General features: G+C 41.8%; 1 protein-coding gene across 2 annotated transcripts in view; it reads left to right on the top strand.

The window, feature by feature from the left end:
* Window positions 1–21,532, top strand: part of lingo3a (leucine rich repeat and Ig domain containing 3a) — a 45,687-nt gene extending 24,155 nt beyond the window's left edge. For both annotated transcript variants that reach the window (XM_040129091.1, XM_040129089.1), the window contains exon 2: window positions 19,639–21,532. In XM_040129091.1, the coding sequence (XP_039985025.1) occupies window positions 19,700–21,532 (1,833 nt within the window). In that variant the 5' untranslated portion in view covers window positions 19,639–19,699. The remainder of the gene's footprint in view (window positions 1–19,638) is intronic.
* The last annotated feature ends 357 nt before the right edge of the window (window positions 21,533–21,889 follow it).

Raw genomic sequence — 21,889 nt, forward strand, 5'->3', positions numbered from 1 at the left:
AGAATTTAATCACCAGAGGGATAACATTTTATTCCTCCTTAAAATAGGTCTTAATGATGTTGGGGTCACAGTGGGGCCAGAAATGTGTGTTCATTAGTCCTTTTGAGCTAATTCAAGCAATGATTTGTAGCTAGAAGGTGTCAGGACCATCTGCCAGCTGACAAAAAATGTAACACATTGCTTCATTATGGAGATGTTAATTTGAGCTGGGTTGCTGAATTCAAGTGACCTTGTAGTTTGATGAGAAACATCAGCATTTTCACTCTGGATATTTCACTTTATTGTAAAAATATTGTCTATGGCAGCTTTGGATACTGATTAAAATTAGAAATGATGTCGGTAATAATTACAGATACAAGCCATTCCTCAATAATGCCACCCCGGTTTGAACAGAGGCTGAATAGTGTTTGAATGATATCATGACAAGCTAATAAAGGCATAATGGGCAGAACTAAAAGACACTGGGGAGTTTTGTTTTGCATGTGGGTGCTTGTGCATGTAGCGTGCGAGTCAGTCTCTTCATGCAGCCCTGGAGCACGGGGTGGGGGGGTTTTTCCAGCCTGTCACTTGAAAAGGATGTCAAAGTTTGGAAGAAAATCTCTCCTATGTTTTGTTTCTGCATAATTTGAACTAATAAATCTGCAGCTGTATGTGTCCATGTGTAACCGTGACAGATGGGTGTGCTGAGGTTGTGCTTAACAAACTGTAGTTCCCTCATCTTCTTCCTCTCGTCGTCTTCTGTCTCTCTTTGGGAACATACGGATTTGGTTTACCTGTCAGAAGTGTTTGATCAGAACTAGTCTGCTGAGGATCTGTGCTTTGAACTGACTCACAGCTGTGGCAAGTTTCTCTTCTGTTGTTTGGGGCATTATAGAGTCTATACTCTGCTTGTAAAATAGCTGGAACACTGTGTGTACTCAGTCCATTTTTATATGTGGAGGCGGGCTGCACACTACTTCTGAGAAGTAAAGGGTTGCGTTTGTCAGTATAGATCACAATCTGTGGATCTGTGTGTCTATGAATATCTCTACATGCCACTGTGTGCATGCATATCTACATAAACAAGTCTGTGTCTATTTAATGTCCCCCTGTCACATTCCCTAAGTTTGACAGGTAAACTTTCTAATCTGTGCTGTTTGTCTCACTTTGAGGTGAAGAGGATAAGCCGCTTCTGGACATCGGGAGAATGTTATGAATTTATCATGGGAGCCAGAAGACTGGCAGCGGGACAGTGTTTCATGGGGCTGATTCTTTACTCGTCTTCTCAAGCCTGTCATTGGTTAGGCATGAATTATTCATTGTTTTTTTTTTTCTTAGAAAAACATTGATCACAGAATCAGGGATCAGCCCGCTTGCATGACAGTCGGCCTGTATGACAGCACGCTGTCAGAACCTACTTCATCTCTGTCAAAGACAGCCCTTCTTTCCTTTCACTCTGTCCCTTACAGTGTACACTCATAGCTTTCTTTCAAAGAATTTTCTTCTCACCCTCCCTCTGCCTCTTGCCTTTGTCTCACGTTGAAACGTCTCATCAGAACCACTTTCAATGGATCTGTTGACCGCCTCAGTGTGGGAAAGGCGGTGTCTGCATGTCAGAGTAAACAGTTTCAAAAGAGCCTGTGAATAATTTGTATGTCAGGGTGTAGCTGCGGTTGTGTCTGTTTGCACGAACAAAGCTTTATTTTTTGTGCTGCACTGTGTTTCTAGCTCTATCCACCATGCTGTTTCTTCCCAGTGTATCCATTGCTGAGATCCTGTGTGATGACAGTGCCGATCTATGTTTAATGCACAGGCAGGGTCCAATTACTTGGTGGCCAAAGCTGTACCTAGAGACTTTAAAGAGGCCTCATTTCATACCAGATAAAAGGCCATGATGTCGTAATCCGCCTCAGACTTGGTTGGTGAGATGGCGTGGCATGGTGATCCCCTCCAAGGACACTGATTGCTCATCCCCTGCACTGGCATCGTGGACATTTGTTGTTTGCTTTGGGGTAATTTTCCCCCTGAAGAGTTATTTGAGGCCCCCGTCATAGCTTTTCTCTTTTTTTTTTTTTTTTCAGAGTCTGAAAAAATTGAATATGACTCTTTGAAGAGCAGAGGGAGCATCAACACTCCTCTTCTTCAGTGCCTTTTCATCCCTCTTTACCTTCTTTTCCTCCTGGAGGCCTTCAGGGCGAGCAGCTGAGTCACTGTCTCCTCCCTCTCTTCATCCTCAATCTGCTCTTACTCCTTCCTCCACCTTCCTTCTGTTTTCTCTCAGTAAGCCTTTGTCACAGGAGCTGACAATCTGTGTCACTTGCCAAGGTTCACTGTTAACTTCCTGCAGAGCCTTAGTTGACAGTGTGTATGTGTGTCTTTTTTTGCATTTAGCTGAATCTATGCATGATTTTACTGTCAACATGCATGAACTCCTATTAGGAGCTCATATTAGAGTTGTAGCATGGATAGCAGCAGCAACAGCAGCAGCAACACACTCTGTGATGGAATCTCTCTAGAGTTGAGATTTACGCCAGATAGATAAGAGAGTATGGCTGTCAACCAACCATCTGATGACAGACACAGACACACACACACGGTTACACTCTGAAGTGCCTCACTTTTGACAAATCCATTTCTAAGGCTCTCCTCCTTCCATGGTTCTGTCAGAATGTATAATCCCTCATCAACTTCCCTAAATCATTTCACATCTCTGCTTTCTGTTTTCATCTTTCATTCTGTTAAAAATGTCTCTCTGTTCCTCTTTTGCTTCTATTTCTAATTTATTTTGCATAGCACCTTGCTCTTTTATGTCTAATAGGAGTTTGAAAGCATTCTTGTTCTTTTTCTTGTTTTTTCAAATTTTTGTTGACTCCTTTTTTTCACATGGTCAGCCCCTTCATGCACACTCCTCTTTTCTGCTACCTCTTCCTCTCCTCAAACGCTTGACTTCTTGCCCTCCTTTAACAAGAAGCTCGTTGTTGCATTAGCTAATCTCTCAGAAGACATGGCACAGATATAGCATCTACTGCCTCTTCTACTTAGACTCATAGCTATATAAAGGCGCTGCTTTCCAGACAAATATCGTCTCATTATTAACCAACTCAAAAAGGAAAATAGGGGAGAACGAATAACAAATGCATGATTATTTCCACAGATTTTGTGGCAGTTATTTTTGTTAATGCAGAGCACTGAGAGTGATACCGATGCTTGAAGATTAATCAACAATTAGCTGCTGTGATGGGATGTGCCGTGAGACTCTTTCTGTGCCTCTGTGCCGTGAGAGCAGATTCAGTGCCAGCGTTGTTGCTTGAGATCCTATAATTGCCTCAGAATTCCGCCTGTAATTAACACTCCTAGATAATTACGCAAGAATTGTAGACCTCGATATTGTCACATTATTAGACTCAGCGTGGCAGGAATGAAAACATGCAGATGCGCACACACACAGGATGTAAGTGAGACTGTCTTTTTATATGCAGTGTAGGATTCAATTGATATACACTATACAGGGGTTTTTCACCTCAGCATTTCTATTTGTTACTTACAAATTTGGTCACATTTCAGCCAAGGCTGTTTCCGGCTGTCAGCCGTCCCCAATTCAGAGCTTTCTCTGTCTTGGCTGCAGCAAGATTAAAGCTGAGTTGAGGAGAGATGGGAAGTGGAACGGGCAGTGTGGCAGTTCCCAGCGGCACAGGATTAGAGGGTGGGACAGTGAAGTAGGCCATACAAACAGGCTCAGCTGAAATATGGACAACAGACCCTAACATAGACAGAGCTGGATGGCCCAGTAAATTTCATGAGCATGTCATTATGCTGTAATCCCAGGCCAGCCACTATGCTGGCTGCATGTGTGTCAGACAGGGATAATTATTGGTGAGGGACACTTGTGTATATTGCTATTTCCACCTTGGTGCAGAATCACAAGACTTTGGTGTCAGATGTGCCCCATTTAATCAGAAATTGTATTTTAGTGTGAGTGCTTTGCTCATGGCAGATATGTGATTGAAAAATGAATGATGAAGAGTCCATTCTGATGTTTGTCTGCATATTAGCAAACAAAGACATGACAGATAAGAGCTGTGAGGAAAAGTCGGAAATCTTGATATACACTGCTTTTTTCAGTTACAGAAAAAGAGAGAACAACTGAGAAACTTTTGGTTACTTCTGGCACTTTTTCAGCTGGTGATGATGACCCATGTTCTCCAAACCTAACTGCCTATTCTGGGGTGAGAGCTGAAAAAAATATTCAAAGCATATTGAAAGCCATTCAAATTACGATATTTGGATTATCTTCCACAATGTGCTGTGAAGCCAAATTGCTGTGAAGACAGTATTGAAACTAATAGGCTGAAAACTGAAACAGAGATTCTGAACGCTTATTTGAAGCAGACAAAGCTTAGTTTTGTAAAGACAGATGAAATTGAGAGGGGCGAAGGAGAGGTCGGGAGGGCCATCCAGCATCATGTTACAGTGGAAAGGCATAGAAAAAGCAAGCTTTAAATATCTGCTCATGGAGGGCTTTAATGCCTTATTTCACATTTTGCTGTCTGAGTCTTAATACTGAGTGGCACAAAATGTAATTAGCACATCTGCAAGGAGCTGATGAGGCAAATGTTGCAGTGAGCTTGAACAAGTACTGTAGAAGTAACATACAATATCTGTATCCTTATATCTGTATCCTTATATCTGTCTGCCGGCCTGTCACTAACCACAATAAACATCTCACATCTGTCTCTGACTCTTTCATTGTTTTCTTACACTTTTGCTTCAGTACGCCCAATTAAATATTTTTAACTTCTCTTTTATCCAACTTTGTTCTTTATACTTAAAAAACATTATGGAAAATAAACGTATGCACCCTCTTGCCGAGAGTTAGCTGAGAAGATTTATACCACTCTCATGTCTGTATGTTAAATAAGAAACTTATTAGCTTAGCATAAATACTGGAAGTGGGGAAAAAGTTAGCCTGGCTCTGCGCAAAGGTAACAAAATCAGCCTACCAGCACTTTTAAAAGAGAAAACCACATCTTATTTTTCTACATTTTTATGTTCTGTATGGATTAAACAAACAAGATACAACGTGATAATTAGTGAGCTTTAGAGGTACAGGTATGCTTAATAGGAAGCTAATGCTAGCAGCAGGTTAGCTTACTTTAGCACAAAGACTGGGCAACGAGGAAAGCAGTACAAAAGCTCAAGCGGTTACTGGTCCCAGCCAAGAAATAGTCTGACACATAACCAACCCACTGTAAAGCCACAGTGTGTTGATTTTACACTTCAGTCTCTTATACATATTAAAAAAATATGACATCCGGTGTAGTGAACTTTTGAGGTGCTGTTAGGCAGATTTTGTTACTTGCCTAACTCTCTGCAAGAAAGATTATTAAGCAAAATTTCCAACTATTCCTTTAAACTTTAACCCTGCTGGCATTTGTGCTTTCATACCACATCTCGGCTTGCCTCATTATCCTTGTGCTCAAACCTGAATACATCCTGCCCTTCCCTCTTCTTCACATTCACATTTTCCACCCCACCTTCGGGTCAGTCTGGTGTCATAACTTTAGGTGGCCATTCTGTTACAGGACCAGCCAACACCACTGACAACCAAAGTCACCTCTACAGTTTTTGTGTTGTCACTAGACAAGCTGTGCCTGTTTCAGCATGAGGATGTTTCACTGAACTTGTGAACATGTGCTTTGGAGGTGATTCCCCTTGAATGTACCCACTTAAAGGTGCGGCATATCTTTTGTGTATGTGAAGTTTTGTCTTCTTTCGTGAACTTGTTTTAACTTTCAGGAGTCACTTTACATAATGTTGTGTATTTCAATTTGAGCTGAGTGAGTGTGGTCCATGAGCTGTCTCTATGTCATCTTGTCTGTCATCATCAATCATCGTGAATGACTGTAGCTGTCCTTCCAAAAATGTCAGTATCACTCCTTTGTCCTAGAAGTGGGTTACCTTTTCAGCTCCAGTTATGATCAGGCTTCAAGTCTTATTTGAAATATGATGATTGAATTGGTTTGTTTTTTAGAATTTGTCACAGATGGAGCTACAGCCAAAGTGTTATTTTGTGGATATTACTGAGATGAACTAATCCTGTCCTGCTGAGTTTACAAGGATGGAAGTAATAAAGTGGTTGTAATCAATTTTCACAATAACAACGGCTCAAACTACTAATGTGTAATGTGAATAGGGATTCACTCAAAGTAAAGAACCCACAGAGAATTATCACCAGACTCCTTAGTTCCCCTGAACTTGACTGATCGGCTCTCACCGCTTTCATGGTGTCGTTTTATGGTGCAGCAGCTGTTAACAAAAGAATCTCTAAAATCTAAAATCTTTAAAAACCCACTGTATGCTACCTGTCCGGCAACAAACAACAGATAGACTCATTTAGCAACAAGCCGGTGAACATAGTTTAGCAAGTTTTGCCAGATATGTATTTCAGGATTTGGTGGAGACCAAAAACAGGGCTAAAATGAGAAGGAAGTTTTGACTTAAATCTGCCATGTATCCAGACACGCGACTCAAAATGAATGCCAATGTTGCTCCGTGTCTGGTGGATGTATAAATAGGCAACTGTTTTCTAACAAGTTCACCATATAAACTTAAAAGGTTTTGTGGTGTTTCCTCTGCCTCCAAGTGGCCAAAAAATGACTTATTACAGGTTTAAGCTTCAGTAGTTTTCCATGTGTCTTCCATGTGGTTTGGTGAATGCACTTGCTAGAGGACTGAGCAGTTTCACTCCCCTTGTGGTCAGGTGAGTGATTTCTTAAATGGGTCCAACTGGAGGAAATGCAGTGTCTCAGTTATAAAAGCCTTAGCTAGCTATGCTTTGGAAGCTGTCTTATTAGGCTTTTGACGGTTCATGTTTGACAGTGAGTCAGTCAGCTAATCTCTTGAACACTGTGGACAGACAGCTGTTGGATCTAATATGATGTGAAATATGCAGACTCAGAGCTATCTGCTCAATCTGTTTCCTACTTGCAACAAGTGCTGTTCTCACCTGGGACCGTCAGCAGTACAGAGGTTCATCTGCCTGATTCCATCAGTACCTTTCAAAGATGTCTCTTCCTGGTTTATTACATGGACAGAACTTTCTCCACCTCACTGCTGTCGAGTGATGAATTATGAATAGATGTGAATTCAGCCGCACCGCTGGTCAGGCCTGAGGATTGCTTTCAATTTGCACAGCGCTCCCCCCAGCTCCCTAGCTGACTCGCACCGCTAGTCAGACTTCTTTCTCAAGGGAGTGTGAGGGCAGTATTAGATTGCTGCCTAAAACTCAAAACCCGCCGCCAATCATGTAAAAAGTTTGAGAAATTAATCTCTATGGATGCTCAATGCACTGTTCATAGTTACACAATATGCTCTCCTGTTGCTGCCCCTGTGTTTGACTCCTACATTGCTTCTTACACGTAGATAACATTTCTCACTGGTGAGGATGAAGATGAGGTTGCAGTGCATGTGTAACCCCTCTGATACTTGTTTGACTCCCGATAACTGGTTGCAATTGGCCCCGTTGATGAGCAGGCAGCAGGCAGTGAAAGGGAAGTACAAAGGACAGGGATCCTTTTAATGAAGCCAATGAGAAGGACACAGAGAGCCTGCGGGCCTCAAGATGGATTAGAGCAGACTCCAGTAGATTTAGGTTTATGATGCTTCCACAAGTTTCTCAACTCTGAGGGACAAAAAAGGACGAGGAAAGTGGCGGAAATAAAGTGAGAGTTCATGTCTTTTACAGTGATATGCAGCACTGTAGATATCCCCTCCTCCGTTATACTTCAAATCTTTAGCTGCTCTCCATCCAGAGATCTTGGTCAACAAAAAGATTTTTCTAAAGGTCAGTGTCCCAAAGACACTAAGCTTTTTTAATAGACAGCTCATACACATTCCTCTGCAGATTGAGGACAGTGTGTGTGTGTGTGTGTGTGTGTGTGTGTGTGTGTGTGTGTGTGTGTGTGTGTGTGTGCGTGCGTGTGTGTGTATATGTATGTATGTCTGTGTGTGTGTGTGTGTGTGTGTGTGTGTGTGTGTGTGTGTGTGTGTGTGTGTGTGTGTGAGTGAGTGTGTGAGTGAGTGAGTGAGTGAGTGAGTGAGTGAGTGAGTGAGTGAGTGAGTGTGTGTGTGTGTGTGTGTGTGTGTGTGTGTGTGTGTGTGTGTGTGTGATGATGTGAAGTGCAATGAACTATAAGCGTGTAATGTGGGATGCCGGCCTAATATGCCCAGTCTCTGCCTCCCTGGATGTGGCAGCGAGTGTGAGAGTGATGGAGGGTCGAGCCGATTGGCATGGAAAGAGCTGGGGTTGAAGTGATGGCTGGTGACACAGCAGACAGGCCAGCCAGGCAGGAAATAGATGCCAGCAGGGATACTGATCACACTCACCTCTACCTCTTGATGACTTTGTCTTTCTGGCCCTTGTCTCTGTGCCATCTATCTAGATGCAAAGCTGCAAAGTGCTTTCGTGATACAGAGAAACACCTGGGCATTTATGGGGGAAATTAGATTGAATAAAATTCAGGACTCTTCTATGTGTATTGGGATTAAAATTGTCTGCTAACACAGTAGCTAGTCATTTGAGCTTGTGAAAATGATTATTAACCTTTGACCTGAGTTTGTATTCATGGAAAACCACTTCTCTAGGGGTAATTTTGTTTGAGACTGGAGTCTGCTTCTTGATTGATTACTTCTAACTTACTTTTATATGGGATTACTGTGCTGAAATTGTCCTGTATTTGTTTATTTTGCGATAAACACTAAAGCCAGATGTTGAATTATACAAATTTACAATTGTGGGTCTCTTCTGTGTCTGAATTAATTGGAAATGAGGGAAAAAACTGAAGTGCTCTGTGTTAAATTGGGTCCAGCTCTATATTTCACCAACTTACTGGAAATAGAATAGAGTATAATACGGCAATATGTAGGCTGAAGAGGTGCAGTGCACATGGAAGCAATCAAAGCAGAAGAGTTGACAACCACCGTTTTACACTAAAGTTATAGAGAGTCACAAAGTAATGGCTGGTTCCAAGTCATTACATTTAGTATTTGATTTGGGGGGGGTTCAAGGACACAAATCTTGCTGTTAAATGGGACCTGACGCCTTCAAACTGGATTGTCTTATTCTATCAATTTATCAGTAACTGCCAGACACAATCAGGGCAGCGACCTCATAACAAATTATATTTTATTTTCCTTTTTTATAAAAACAACTCTGAAAGATTGGGACACGGACAAATGAACATTTTGATCTGTTCGCTGAGCACAAACAATCCATCCGTCCTCCAAATTCCCCCAATTATGTCCTTTCTTTCTTAGCGGTCTGTCACTTCTTATCCCTGGTAAAGTTGTGTACGTGGCCTGAGGGGCTGCTGCAGAGAGGGGTACTGCTGGTTGACTGACACTCTCTGATCACGGGGGCTTAAAGAGAGGATAGCTATTTAATAGGCTAGCTGCCAGCGGCAGCCTGTGCACATGGCAAGCTGCCTGAAGAGACTGACGGGTGTCGTTGTTCCACTGTGACACCCATGTCGTCATGTCCATAAGCAAAGGACAGCGAAGCCACAAGTGTTCCAGATGCCTCCATATATATATATATTTATTTTTTCTAGTTTTGTGCCAAAATGACATGACTGCAATTTAAGGCAGTGACACAGACACTCTCAAAATGACATGGCTGATGAATTGGAAATGTATTTGCTATTTTGAAAAGAAGAGAAGGAAACTCAAAGGAACAGTTTGACATTTTGGGGAATATGCCTTTTTGCTTTCTTGGAGAGAGTTACATGAGAAGATCAATACCACGCTCATATCTGTATAAACAAGCAGGATACAACATGTCAACAAGTGAGCTTAAGCGGTGTTTGTATGTGCATTTTTTTTTTTTTTTTTTTTTTTAACCCCCGTACAGAGCAGTAGCCAGAATAGCTGTTTTCCTCTGTTTCCAGGCTTTATGCTAACCAAGCTAACCATCTCCTGGCTCCAGCTTAAATTTACCATACAGAGTGCTATAAAAATCCTGTTAGAAAAGCATATCTTAAAATATATCAGGTACCATTTGAATTGACTGGATTTGTTCAGAAAGATTTAATCCTGGACAATAAATGTGTAATGTTTTCTGTCATAGCAATGCAGAAGTTACTGTTGACTTATTGGAAAGCATTTAATACTAAAATAGCAAGTATGAAATTTGAATAATTTTAATTACTATTATTGGATTTTTAATCATTGTCTATTCAGTGGGAGCTCTCAAGTCTCATGAGGCCTTTAAATAAACAAGCAGAGGATAAATAAGTCTGGCACCCATGTAATAGGCCTAAATTGATGGAGCAAAGTAATGAATTACTGTTGCAGAACGTTACTAATGAAAGTGTATCACGTCTTGTGTTGATACAATAACACTGCTGATGGTTGTATAAGCTTAGACTGGCATCACTGAGTGTGTGTATGTGACTGGGGGAAGATGTGTCACCCTGCATTACAGTGATGGCCTGTGGGCCATCAGAGAGTGGCATCGAACTTAATGTTCTTTTGAGCCGCGGACCCACGGATCGTGTTAACTCAAACTGACTGTGCTTGGAGGGTTCGTATTTGTATGGGAGAGTTTGTGCAGGAACCCCAATATTTGTTTAAACCTTCAGCTGTGAACATGCCTCAGTACCAACTGATAAAAAAGAAAGCGGGTCAGACCCTGTCATGATAGTGAGATTGTAAGTCTTTACAACCCCACCCATCCTCTCACATTACATGTATTGGATGATTTCCATGAATAAACCTCAATAATAACAGAACGATATTGTTATCTGTAAGGTTTTAATTCAAAATATGTGGACAGAAATAATAAGATAGGAAAAAAATCATAGCAGTAGTTTCAACAGTATATATGTTGTATATTTGCTGTGAAAGGAGAGGTGATCATTTCAGGGTCAAGATAAAATATCATGTTGTTGTCATTTATCAATATCAATCAGTCTCATTCAGTCTTTCCCGCTGATGCAAAATAAAACTGTGGTAACACGTTTTTTCTGGTGGTGTCGCTAAAATCCGAAACATTCACGAGTATCAAAAAGTTTGAGCAAGCACAAGCATACAATACAATACAATATGCATAACCCTGGTCTAAAGATGGTGCAGAACATTTTTCATTAGTTTTACAGAATTTGATAATTGATCAAGTTTACAATTTTCACAAAACTGCAGAGTATAAAGAGAGCATATTGGAGGTCACAAAGCTGTAGCATGTACAGGTAGTTTTGAAGACTCTCCAGATATGTTGCCTGATAATTTGATTGTGAACACATGTCCAATTCAACCCCAGGTTACCCCTGAAGACCAGATGATCACATCAGATTTTGGAGCACATATTAATGAGGAAAAAAAATAACCTGTTATGACTCTGAAGTGCTTAAAAGATTAGATTTTCATATCAACATTGCCCTTGTATTACACATTGACATTAATTAGTGTGATTAATGACCTCATTAGAATAGATGCTATTTTTAGAATGTCATGCCAATAATTATGATACATTTGGCAACCCGCATGCTTCCTGTTTAATGGTGTATGTCTCCAAGTATGTGCTTTGTTTTAAAAAGGACATATTACAAGGTTTATTATGTCCTAAAGCGAGAGGAAATCAACATCAACATCTGTGAAGTCACTTGAATAAATGGATAAACTTAGAGAGAGGCAGGCTGATAATCCAGTTTGTGTCACACAAATCTTTATTTTGTAGACCTTGGTTGAAATTAAGACCTAGAAAAAAAAATTAAGTTGTATCGATAATAGTTTTATGGCAGCTCAAGTGCATGACTGAGCAGTGGATTTACCATCAGTCATGTAGTTGTTGTTTATCAGTGCTCTTGTTGGTAGTTGTGGCAGGTCATGTGTTTGTTCCTCTAAGTCTTTGAATAAGCGGCTATTGCAGCTACAGGTAAGGTCAAAGTCTCCATGTCAGTGGGTCATGACCAAGCAGCAGAACATCGTCAATTATTTAGCTTCTCTTCGTAGAAGCCTTTAAGTCCATAAGCCTTGAAACAGTTCTCTGTTATTAAAGATTCATGGCACATGCCAAGACACATTCTTAATCATCCCATTGTGTCCTTTGGTTTCACTGCTCATGCTTTGCATAGGACAGAAGTGCAATTTAAGAATCTCACTGTAATCCATTATTATAATGAAAATCCCATTTGACACTATTAAACTAGTGTTTCATATCAATCTGCATGCAGTGCTGAGGTGTAATGAAAATTTCCGACACATCCAATCACTTAACTGCAGCATTTTTATTATGCACGGCCCGAGGACAAAACCACATTAAATAAGTGGACTTTTTGCACACAATGCCAGTCATCCATCTTCATCTGACTTCTCCTGTCACCTCAGTGTCTACAGCTGCTGGATGGACCCCTGTGTGGTCAAATACTTACTAATGTACAAACATGTACACACTAATTCTTCTTCCCAACCACACATACTCACATATACAATACATACAGTGCAGGTCCTCATACGCCACGCCAGCACCCCCAGCTTTCTTTTCTCCATTCAGCGGGTGGGTGTCCTTGCCTGAGGTGGTTGAAATGGCCCTGCCAGTAATAACCGCACTGAAAGGTTGAAGTTACAGGGACATAAAAGGGAACAAGCAACTCAGTCTGTTTTTTCTCTCCGGGCTCTTTTTATCCCATCAGGTGAGTGTGAGTGTGTGTAATGGCCTGTGTATATGTGTGTGTTCCCTAGACCATTTAATGCCAGGGGCTTCAGGGTCTCCTACACGGATTGATGGACACTGACATTTCCCTCAATGTAAATTTGTAATATGTTCTGTCACTGGGACACTCTGACACATACTACAGTCACACAAAAAAACACACGCACACACAGAGTTGTGCTTATGTAAAGTGTGATGAGTGGGCATGGTAGGAATCGATGTGAGCGCAGCCATTCGAGGAGCTTTTGTGGATGTCATGCCTCGGCCTGTGTGCCTTTCTGGAGAGCGCTTGGCTACACCTACACACTCTCCAACACGCTTCCTGCTCATTCGTCAGCTGTGTCCTACACCTGCAGCATGATTATCGGTCTGGCAGTCTCACCCTCTCTTCTGCTGTTGCTGATTCTTACAGGCCCTTTCTTGCCATAGATAACAGTTATATATATAGATAGATGGATGGATATAGACATAGATGGACATAGATGGACATAGATGGACATAGATGGACATAGATAGACATAGATAGACATAGATAGATAGATATAGATAGAGAGAGAGAGAGATATTGATAGAGATAGAGAGAGAGATAGATATTGATAGATAGAGATTTAGAGATAGATCTATACTGTATATCACCTCTTTCATTTGAAAGCTCTTATATAAAGCTGTAGTGGGTTTGAGATGCTTGAGAACAATAGTGTATATCATTATATCTCTTTCCTAAAGGTTAGAGGATAGGTCTGGAGATATTCTGTGTTTTTCATACTGTCAGTAAATCCCATGAAAAGTCCGAAAACAACGACTTGATCGTACAAACAAGTACTGTCTGTTTAGCCAAAGCCTGATATCTCTTACTCCTTTTATTCACTGTTGTCAGAAAACTATCAAAAAATACATCAGTGAGCCACAGCAATGCACTGGGTGACATGTTCCTTCATTATGAAGAACATGGCCACTGTTTATTTTGGGTTAATCCCACATATACCTTAAATGTTGCTGTAAATTCTCACTAGAGCACCAAATTTGTGTTAATCCTTGGCTGAAAATAGTCCCCAACAACTGCACTTTTTTCTCCCGTTCGAGTCACTTTTAGTTAAAACTACCCTGCCCAGCTGTTTCAGGAAACTATTTAGCCCTTTTAAAAAAATTAATGAAAAGATTTACTACATGTCTTTAGCCGGAACAGAAAGGCCTGGGGCGGAGTGCCACAAACTGGGGAAGTTGGAAAGTATTATGAGACAGACTTCATTGTTGATTTTGGTATTGTCATGTGAATTGGTGACAATAACAAAAATATAAAATATCACCAGTCTTATCCTTAAACATCTCGCATCGTGTAGGCTAAAACACACATAGCTCTGCATTTGCACAAACATGCCCAGTCTACCTGCAACCGGGTTGCATTTTCTCTTGTCTCCCTCCTTTACACACATACACACACACTTTTTGGCTTACTAGAGAAGCTTTTTGCATTCGTTAATGGGGTGTGTGCATGTTTGGTATGTAAGATTCAGCCGAGCATCAGCTGTGCCCTTGTTCTGATCCCAACCTAATGTCCTCATGTTGAAGCATGTGGGGCCCTTGCAATCTATTATTTTGAATAGCTGATAAGCCCGGCGTTTGCATAAGGCCCATTAGCTTAATTTGCTGTCTTTCCAGCCCTAATAGCTTCTGTTTAAACAAAAAGAGACTGAGAGAAGGTGAGGCTGAAGTAAAGGTAGTCAGAGAAATAAATGATATAGCGAAATGTGCGGGAAGAGGTGGCAAAACACCTCACTGAGCCCCTTGCCCCTGCAGCTTCACAGCCCACTTCACTGTCTAAATCTGGCTCTGTTGCTGTCTAGCCTGCACTCTGTCTTTTTTTATTTGATTTTATTTTTTTATTATAAAAGCCACATTTTTCTCTCTCGCTCTCTCTCTCTCACTGGGTGTCTGCAGTGTTTGGATGGTAATTGGACTTCGGTCAAGGAGCACATGAGTTCCGGGTCACCCACTCTGCCAGCTGTACTTTACAGACTCTGAGCTTAGGAGGGCCCACGCTGTGGGCCCACGCTGCTTGGCGCTGTAGAGAGGGGACACCTGGAAACCTGAGGGGAAATGGATGACTGAAATTGTTGGATGATTGCTTACCATTTAAGCAATTAGATAATTACACTACAACTGTAATTTAACATCACAGTTTTAATTTTGTAGCATGAACACAAAGAAAATCAACAGAAAAATATGTCAAAGAATGTTAATAAAAACAAGAAAAGATCAATTAACGAGTCAAATTAACTTAAAGAACATTGGCTTCATCATCCGTTTAGTGCCATTAAATATTATAGATAAATAAAAGACATTTTCTGGTAGACAGTTTGATTGATCACTAGTCAACTTGGCTAGACAGAGCAGTGGGGGACAAGTACAGTTCAGAATGGAGAAACCTGACACTTTAAAGATAGTGGTACTAACAACAAATTATCACTTCTGTTTGCATCAGCAACCGCTCAACTGTAATATACTTTGTGAAAGATCATGAAGTCTCTGATGAAATTTGAATAACCTCATATTCCCAGTTTTTTTCTTTTAGCTCCTGACTAGGGATGGCTTACAGCTGATAGCATAGAAAGCTCCTGCATCCGACTGCCATCAAAAAGATGCGTAGTGAATATTGTTTCAGGGTCCTCGTAGTGTGCATGCTGGCTCACTGTGGGCCTTTAGCCTTCCAGCTCAATACAATCCAATTCTTTGCCTTTTTAAAGAAGAAATCTTTTAAACTGTCGGTCGCTTGCAGGCCACAGCAAACTCTCTAGTGATGCTGGCAGTTTCTCTTTAAGCCCTTAGGCCTTCCAGAGTCATTACGTATTACAATTTTACAGTCTGTTGACAGCTGAGGCTACCAAATATGTAAGCTGGTATGGCTAACAGCATAACAATCTAAACAGACACAAAAAAGAGACGTTTCAAATAAATTCACCCCCATTGTGTATAAATATTGAGCCATTTCGAGAATAGACCATCTCTTCAGGCAGTGAAGTTGTTTCTAATAGAAGGTCCTGGATGAGTAAATGTTGCCTGGCAACAAAGATAGTAAGATAAAGAAACCTGACCTATAGTCTTATGCTATTGGATCTATGAACAATATACTGTATAACTGTACGGGCATGAGGCAGGAAGCAGGTGGCTGATGGCTGAGACAGAGGCGGGAAACTCGCTGAGGACGTCTAGTGGACAGGTGTGTTTGAATCAGGTATGGAAACAAGTAGCCGAGGAAGAGAGTTTGAAGCAGAAAATGGGGGATAGAGGGAGATGGTGCAGGCGTTGCCATGACAACATTAGAAACGTACAGTATTGTCCTTTCGAAGCTGATCCGAGCATTGCAGTTTATATCAGAACCGCATGCAGATTCTGCCTGCAAGACATAGCTGGTGTAGTTCGGTCTGGTGAGCATCCCCTGACTTTACGATGAGTTTTAACGTAACTGAACTTTATTGAACATTATGGCACGCCAGCAACATCATGTCTTTCCGAGGAAACAGGCATTTTATTCATTTTATTACATGCAACTCAGTGAAAACTGCAACACCAGTCACTTATGTGGTACTGCTGTTTAGGTTGTTTTGCAAATTTTCTATTGTTTTACTGTCTGCTGTGTCCTTCTGAAAGGTTTTGTTTCACTATTATCAATATTCACAATATGTACTGTGCCAGCAAAGTGGTAAACTAGGTAAATTAGTGGGAAACCTCAAGATTTTTATCCTTTAAAAAAACACAAGGGCAAATGAAATACAAAGACTGAGTCAAAGTGGATGTCAGTCAGTCCTCTGTCAGGAGAAACAGCTCCTTCCTCTCAGCAGCGCCTCTGCTCTGCCCTCTATCTCCTGCATCAGCTGAAGGTCAGCAGGGAAGAGCACTCTTGTACTCCTGCTGCGTAATCAAAGAGATGTGACACTGACGGTTATTTTTGACTCAGCTTACTACCAGGTAACAGTAGCCTCTTGTATGGAGCTGCCCGATGCCTGGTGCCCCCCCCCCCACACACACACACACCACCACAACGGGGGGGGTCATGCTGTGCACAGAAGAGTGCACACTGCTCTATCCACCTGCTGTTGACCTGTGGAGCATTAGCTGGCTGGGGCCTCTGTGCTTATTGGTGAGTGACTGCCACCAGATATGGGCTCAGAAAACTGGCTACATGACTGACAGGGAAATTGGAGACATTTTTAAATGTGGGGAGGAGGGCAGCGTTTAGGGCTTGGAGGAGGAAGTTTGTGGTTACTGCTCTTTCTGTCAACGCCCACCTGCTGTTTGTGGAGAAAAAAATCTTTAACAGAAGCAAGTGAGTTGCTACTGTTTTTAATGGAGGCTGCATGGCCCTAAGTCTTGCTGATGTGGATAAAATGTAAGACCAACGGCAGGCTTGACAAAAGTCAACATACATGCCAAGGTGAAATGATGCAGAAAGTGCTGACATTCAAAATAAAATGACTTCTTCATCTCCTCTTGTCTCTTCTTTATCCTACTCGACCTAATCCTGGATGTCACTAAATAAAGGTCTTTGCAGATATTATTACGTGTCTAATCAACTTTCAGATGCCACCATGTCCTAAATTTGCTTGTGCATGCAATATTACAACACCATCACAGACGATAAAAATGTAGATTATTCACGGTTTCATATACCATTAAACACTGCAATTACTAGTTATTTTCTAATGAGAGCAGCCATTCAGAGTTTAGACACGCCTGCTTCCTACGTGCCAGAAGTGGGCATCCTGGCAAATGTCTCTGTCACCAATGACAGTACACTAAAACGCCAGATTCCCAGCAAAGATCAACCCCTGTTGGAATGAAATTGATTAAATATTGTGAAATAAATTAATAATTTATCAAGTAGCCAGCAAAGTGCATATCCAGTGTCAAGGAACCAGAAATGTAGAAAATAATCATCCACTACACAGTTTATGCACTGGGGAAAAAAAAACAAGATCATCAGCAAATACAGTGTAAATGATTAACTTTCTGGTAAATGTAAAAAGACAGAAAAATAAACCTTGAATAAAAACTCTGCTGTAGGCATGTGCCATCAACTTACAAAGCTAGCCTGAATTTCCAGTTTAAATCCACTAAGTCCAGCTGCTAGAAGCTGGACCAGTGAGTGAAGAAAAGAGGGTTTAGATTATGTTATTGATGAGCAATTCTGTATTTTAATTGTGGACTACATCCACCTCTAAACTCCTGTACTTTGTGAACATCTACGTGAACTCGGTGACAAAACCTAAAAGTGTAATTTTCTTGGCCAAATTCTTGCTACAGATTTATTTGGATATTAATTTCTGTGATATTTTCAGTTACAAAGCCTGAATCGAAATGGGAGCATTGTCCATGGGTGCAGAAAAGACTTTTGCTCAAGTGCCTTCTGATTCTTGTTAGACCACAGTGAATGACACAAAATATGCGGGCTGACCATGAGAGGCTATGTGTCAGGCTGCTGTGTCTGATAAATGCATGTGTATGTCTGGGGTGTTAGCGGCGTCCATCGCTGTCTGCTACAATGTCTTTCTTGATACTAAGAATGGGTACTCAAAAGTCTGAAATTTTCATGTTTTGCTGGTTTCAGTGATTTTTTTAAAAACAATGTTCTGCTCATTTTAAACCTGTCTGCTCTCAGGCCGGCATTTTCAGACAGTTAAATGTTCTCAGTGGCAGGTTGTCTAATGAGAATATTCATCTCTGATCCAGGGTGAATTGTAAATTAAAACACGTGTAGATGTGAGGGAGATTAAAGGAGTTATAAAGTCATCTGTAACAGTAGCAGGTGGGAATTTCAGACTCTTTAACATTGTTAGTCCTCCTCCAAATGCCAAAAAGACTCCTGTCTTATGACTTCCTTTTGGTTGTTACGGGTTGGTGCATGGCTATGTGTGTGTGCACCTGTTTCAGTGCACTTTCTAAGTAATGATAAAGACAGCCACGATATATTGGAGCGTTTGGTCGTTCTCAAACTTTGTCAAACATTATCACCCATTCCGTGATGGGTTTATAAAGGGATTACCACTCTGCTGCAAACAGCCTGTGGTGAAGGGAGAGAGGAATTGTGCATGTGTGTGTTTGTCTGTGTGTGTCATATGAAACCCATAGGCAGGTCGGGCTAGGCAAACTCCTCTCATGATAAGCCTCATGCCTCAGAGACTGACAGATTATGCAGATGATGTGACAGCCTGAGTTATTGTGGTGCACTGAGTCATAGCCTTCTGCTATGGTGACTGACCTTGTCAGGCATTTTAAGACACTAGTGGCTGGATAAACTGTGCTATACTGTGCTACGGTTTGGAATGGATTGTTCAGAGTCACTTTCATACTTTATTCAGCTTGTATACATGCTGGTGGTTTCTTCGAGGAGCATATTAGTTCGTTTTCTGTTTCCTCACACCATATAAATGGGCCATTTGAGTGCTGTTTGCTGTTAAAGAGCATCTGAGTATCTGCTATTGTTTTTCTTTTTCATACATTTTAAGATGTCTCACGAGGTCTCATGAATACAATAGAATTTCAATTTCCCTGTTACGCTGTTTTCATTTACAATGCATGAAATAGTGAGAGAGCAAAACAAACATCAAATATAAAACTGACTCATAGCTATTAGGGGATTTTTCTGTGCATACTGGCATATGATTTCAAAACCTAAGTGCTTGCAATGCACAGTCGGCCATTGTAAACCAAACCCAGACCCAGTCCTTTGAGGATTATCTTGGAGCTCTAGCTTTAATTTCACTGCTGTGCCGGGTCAATTAGAGTTTGTAATTGTAATTCCACTCATTTAGAGTTTTTGATCACTGGTGTTGAAGGGGAATTGAGTTTAATTAATTTGTCTCACTGTCTGTCTCTTTGTCTCTCCCTCTCACTCTGCCACCCCCGTTTTCCCTCCTTCTTTCCTTTCCGTCTCCCCATTCTTTCTCTTTCCTCAGGTGTCTGGCCCAGTGATTCAACCCCAGACAGGAGCAGGAAGAAGGAGTAGAAAGGGGGGCCATGGGGGTGAGCCTGGGCCAGGATATAAGCTGGCTCCTGCCTTTCCTGTTCTTGCTACTGATGATCACGGTGTCACACAACCAGAGCCAAGGATGTCCCCAACGTTGTGAGTGCATTGCAAAGCTCAAGACTGTGTCCTGTTATGGTAAACGCCTGTCTGCACTGCCAGACGGCATCCCACTGGACACTAAGATCCTGGATCTAAGTGGGAATAAACTTCGCTGGGTAGAGCATGGTGACCTGCTTCTATATCCACGTCTGGAAAAGCTGGACCTGAGTGAGAATATGATTAGTGTCCTGGAACCGAATGCTTTTTCTAGTCTCCAGAACCTGCAGTCGCTTTCACTGAGGGGTAACCAATTGAAGCTGGTCCCCATGGGGGCTTTCTCACGTCTCTCCAACCTAACTTCACTGGACCTCAGTGGGAATAAGATTGTGATTCTTTTGGACTTTACCTTCCAAGACCTGAAAAGTCTAAAAAACCTGGAGGTTGGAGACAATGATCTAGTTTATATCTCCAACAAGGCCTTTCTGGGTTTAGTGGGGCTGAGGGAGCTGACCATTGAGAGGTGCAACCTGACCTCTGTGTCTAGTCAGTCTTTGTCTTACCTGCATAACCTGGGGACTCTGCGGCTCCGCTACCTCAGTATCTCCGCCTTAGAGGACCAGAACTTCCGGAAGCTGGGGAACCTGAGGGGGCTCGAGATAGATCACTGGCCCTTTTTGGAGTACATTTCCCCTCACAGCCTGCAGGGTCTTAACTTGTCCTGGCTGTCTATTACGCACACCAACATCACCTCTGTGCCGACCTCTGCCCTGCGCAGTCTGGCTCACCTCACCAGCCTCAACCTCTCCTACAACCCTATATCTGTGTTGGAGTCATGGGCCCTGCGGGACCTTGTTAGGCTGAAGGAGCTGCATCTGGTCAACACTAACCTGGTAGTAGTGCAGCCATATGCACTGGGTGGTCTAAGGCAAATCCGCCTTCTTAACCTCTCCACTAACAGCCTGGTGACCCTAGAAGAGGGAGCCTTTCAATCTGTCAACACTCTGGAGACGCTGCGATTGGATGGAAACCCTCTGGCCTGTGACTGCCGCTTGCTCTGGATCCTTCAGCGCAGGAAGACCCTCAATTTTGATGGCGCTTCCCCAGTGTGTATGATGCCTGTTGAGGTGCAAGGACGGGCTCTTAACGCTTTCTCTGACTCAGCTCTCTTTGACCACTTTACTTGCCAGAAGCCCAAAATCCGCAACAGGAAACTGCAGCAGATATCTGCCCGTGAGGGACAGGTCGTGTCATTCATTTGCAGGGCAGAAGGTGAGCCAACACCAGTGATATTCTGGATCTCTCCTCAGCGCCGCCGCATCACCACAAAGAGCAGTGGCCGCCTAACGGTATTACCAGAAGGCACACTGGAAATACGGTACGCCCAGGTAACAGATAGTGGAACTTACATCTGCATAGCCAGCAATGCTGGTGGAAATGACACCTATTTTGCCACACTTACAGTTAGTGGGCTGCCACTAGATCCAGCTCTCATGGCCAACCGTACTTACTATGCTGGGGATCTTAATGACACAAATCTAAATGATACCAGAGTCTTCTTGAAGTTTACTCTGGACCTCAAGACTATCCTTATATCCACAGCTATGGGCTGTATCATGTTCCTGGGGGTAGTCCTTTTCTGTTTCATTCTACTGTTTGTGTGGAGTCGAGGGAGAGGGCAGCACAAAAACAATTTCTCAGTGGAATATTCCTTCAGAAAAGTGGATGGACCCGCTGCTAGCGGAGGACAGGGTGGGGCGCGCAAGTTCAACATGAAAATGATTTGACTCTTTGGTTCATTTTTTCTTATTAGTATTCTTTTGCTGATACTGTTTACAAACAGTCTCAAGTTAGGACATAAAGGGACTTGAAAACACTGGAATGGGCATCTTTGCTTGCAAAACGTTCAAATCAGTTATTTATAAGAAATTTTATTGAGACAAGGTTTTGTTATTGAAACACGACTCTGTGTATGGAAAAAAGGCAATCTGTATGGATTTGATATACTGTATTTCTGGGTGTGTTCATATTATTGTACAGTGGAGAACTGGATTATATTTAAGGATGTCTCAAAAATTTGAAAAGACTGTTAAAAGACCAAGCAACAATAGCACTCAGATTCCTACCAGTCTTTAACCTCTATG

The sequence above is a fragment of the Xiphias gladius genome, chromosome 6 (genome assembly GCF_016859285.1).
Source record: "Xiphias gladius isolate SHS-SW01 ecotype Sanya breed wild chromosome 6, ASM1685928v1, whole genome shotgun sequence".
In the NCBI taxonomy this organism is placed as follows: Eukaryota; Metazoa; Chordata; class Actinopteri; order Istiophoriformes; family Xiphiidae; genus Xiphias; species Xiphias gladius.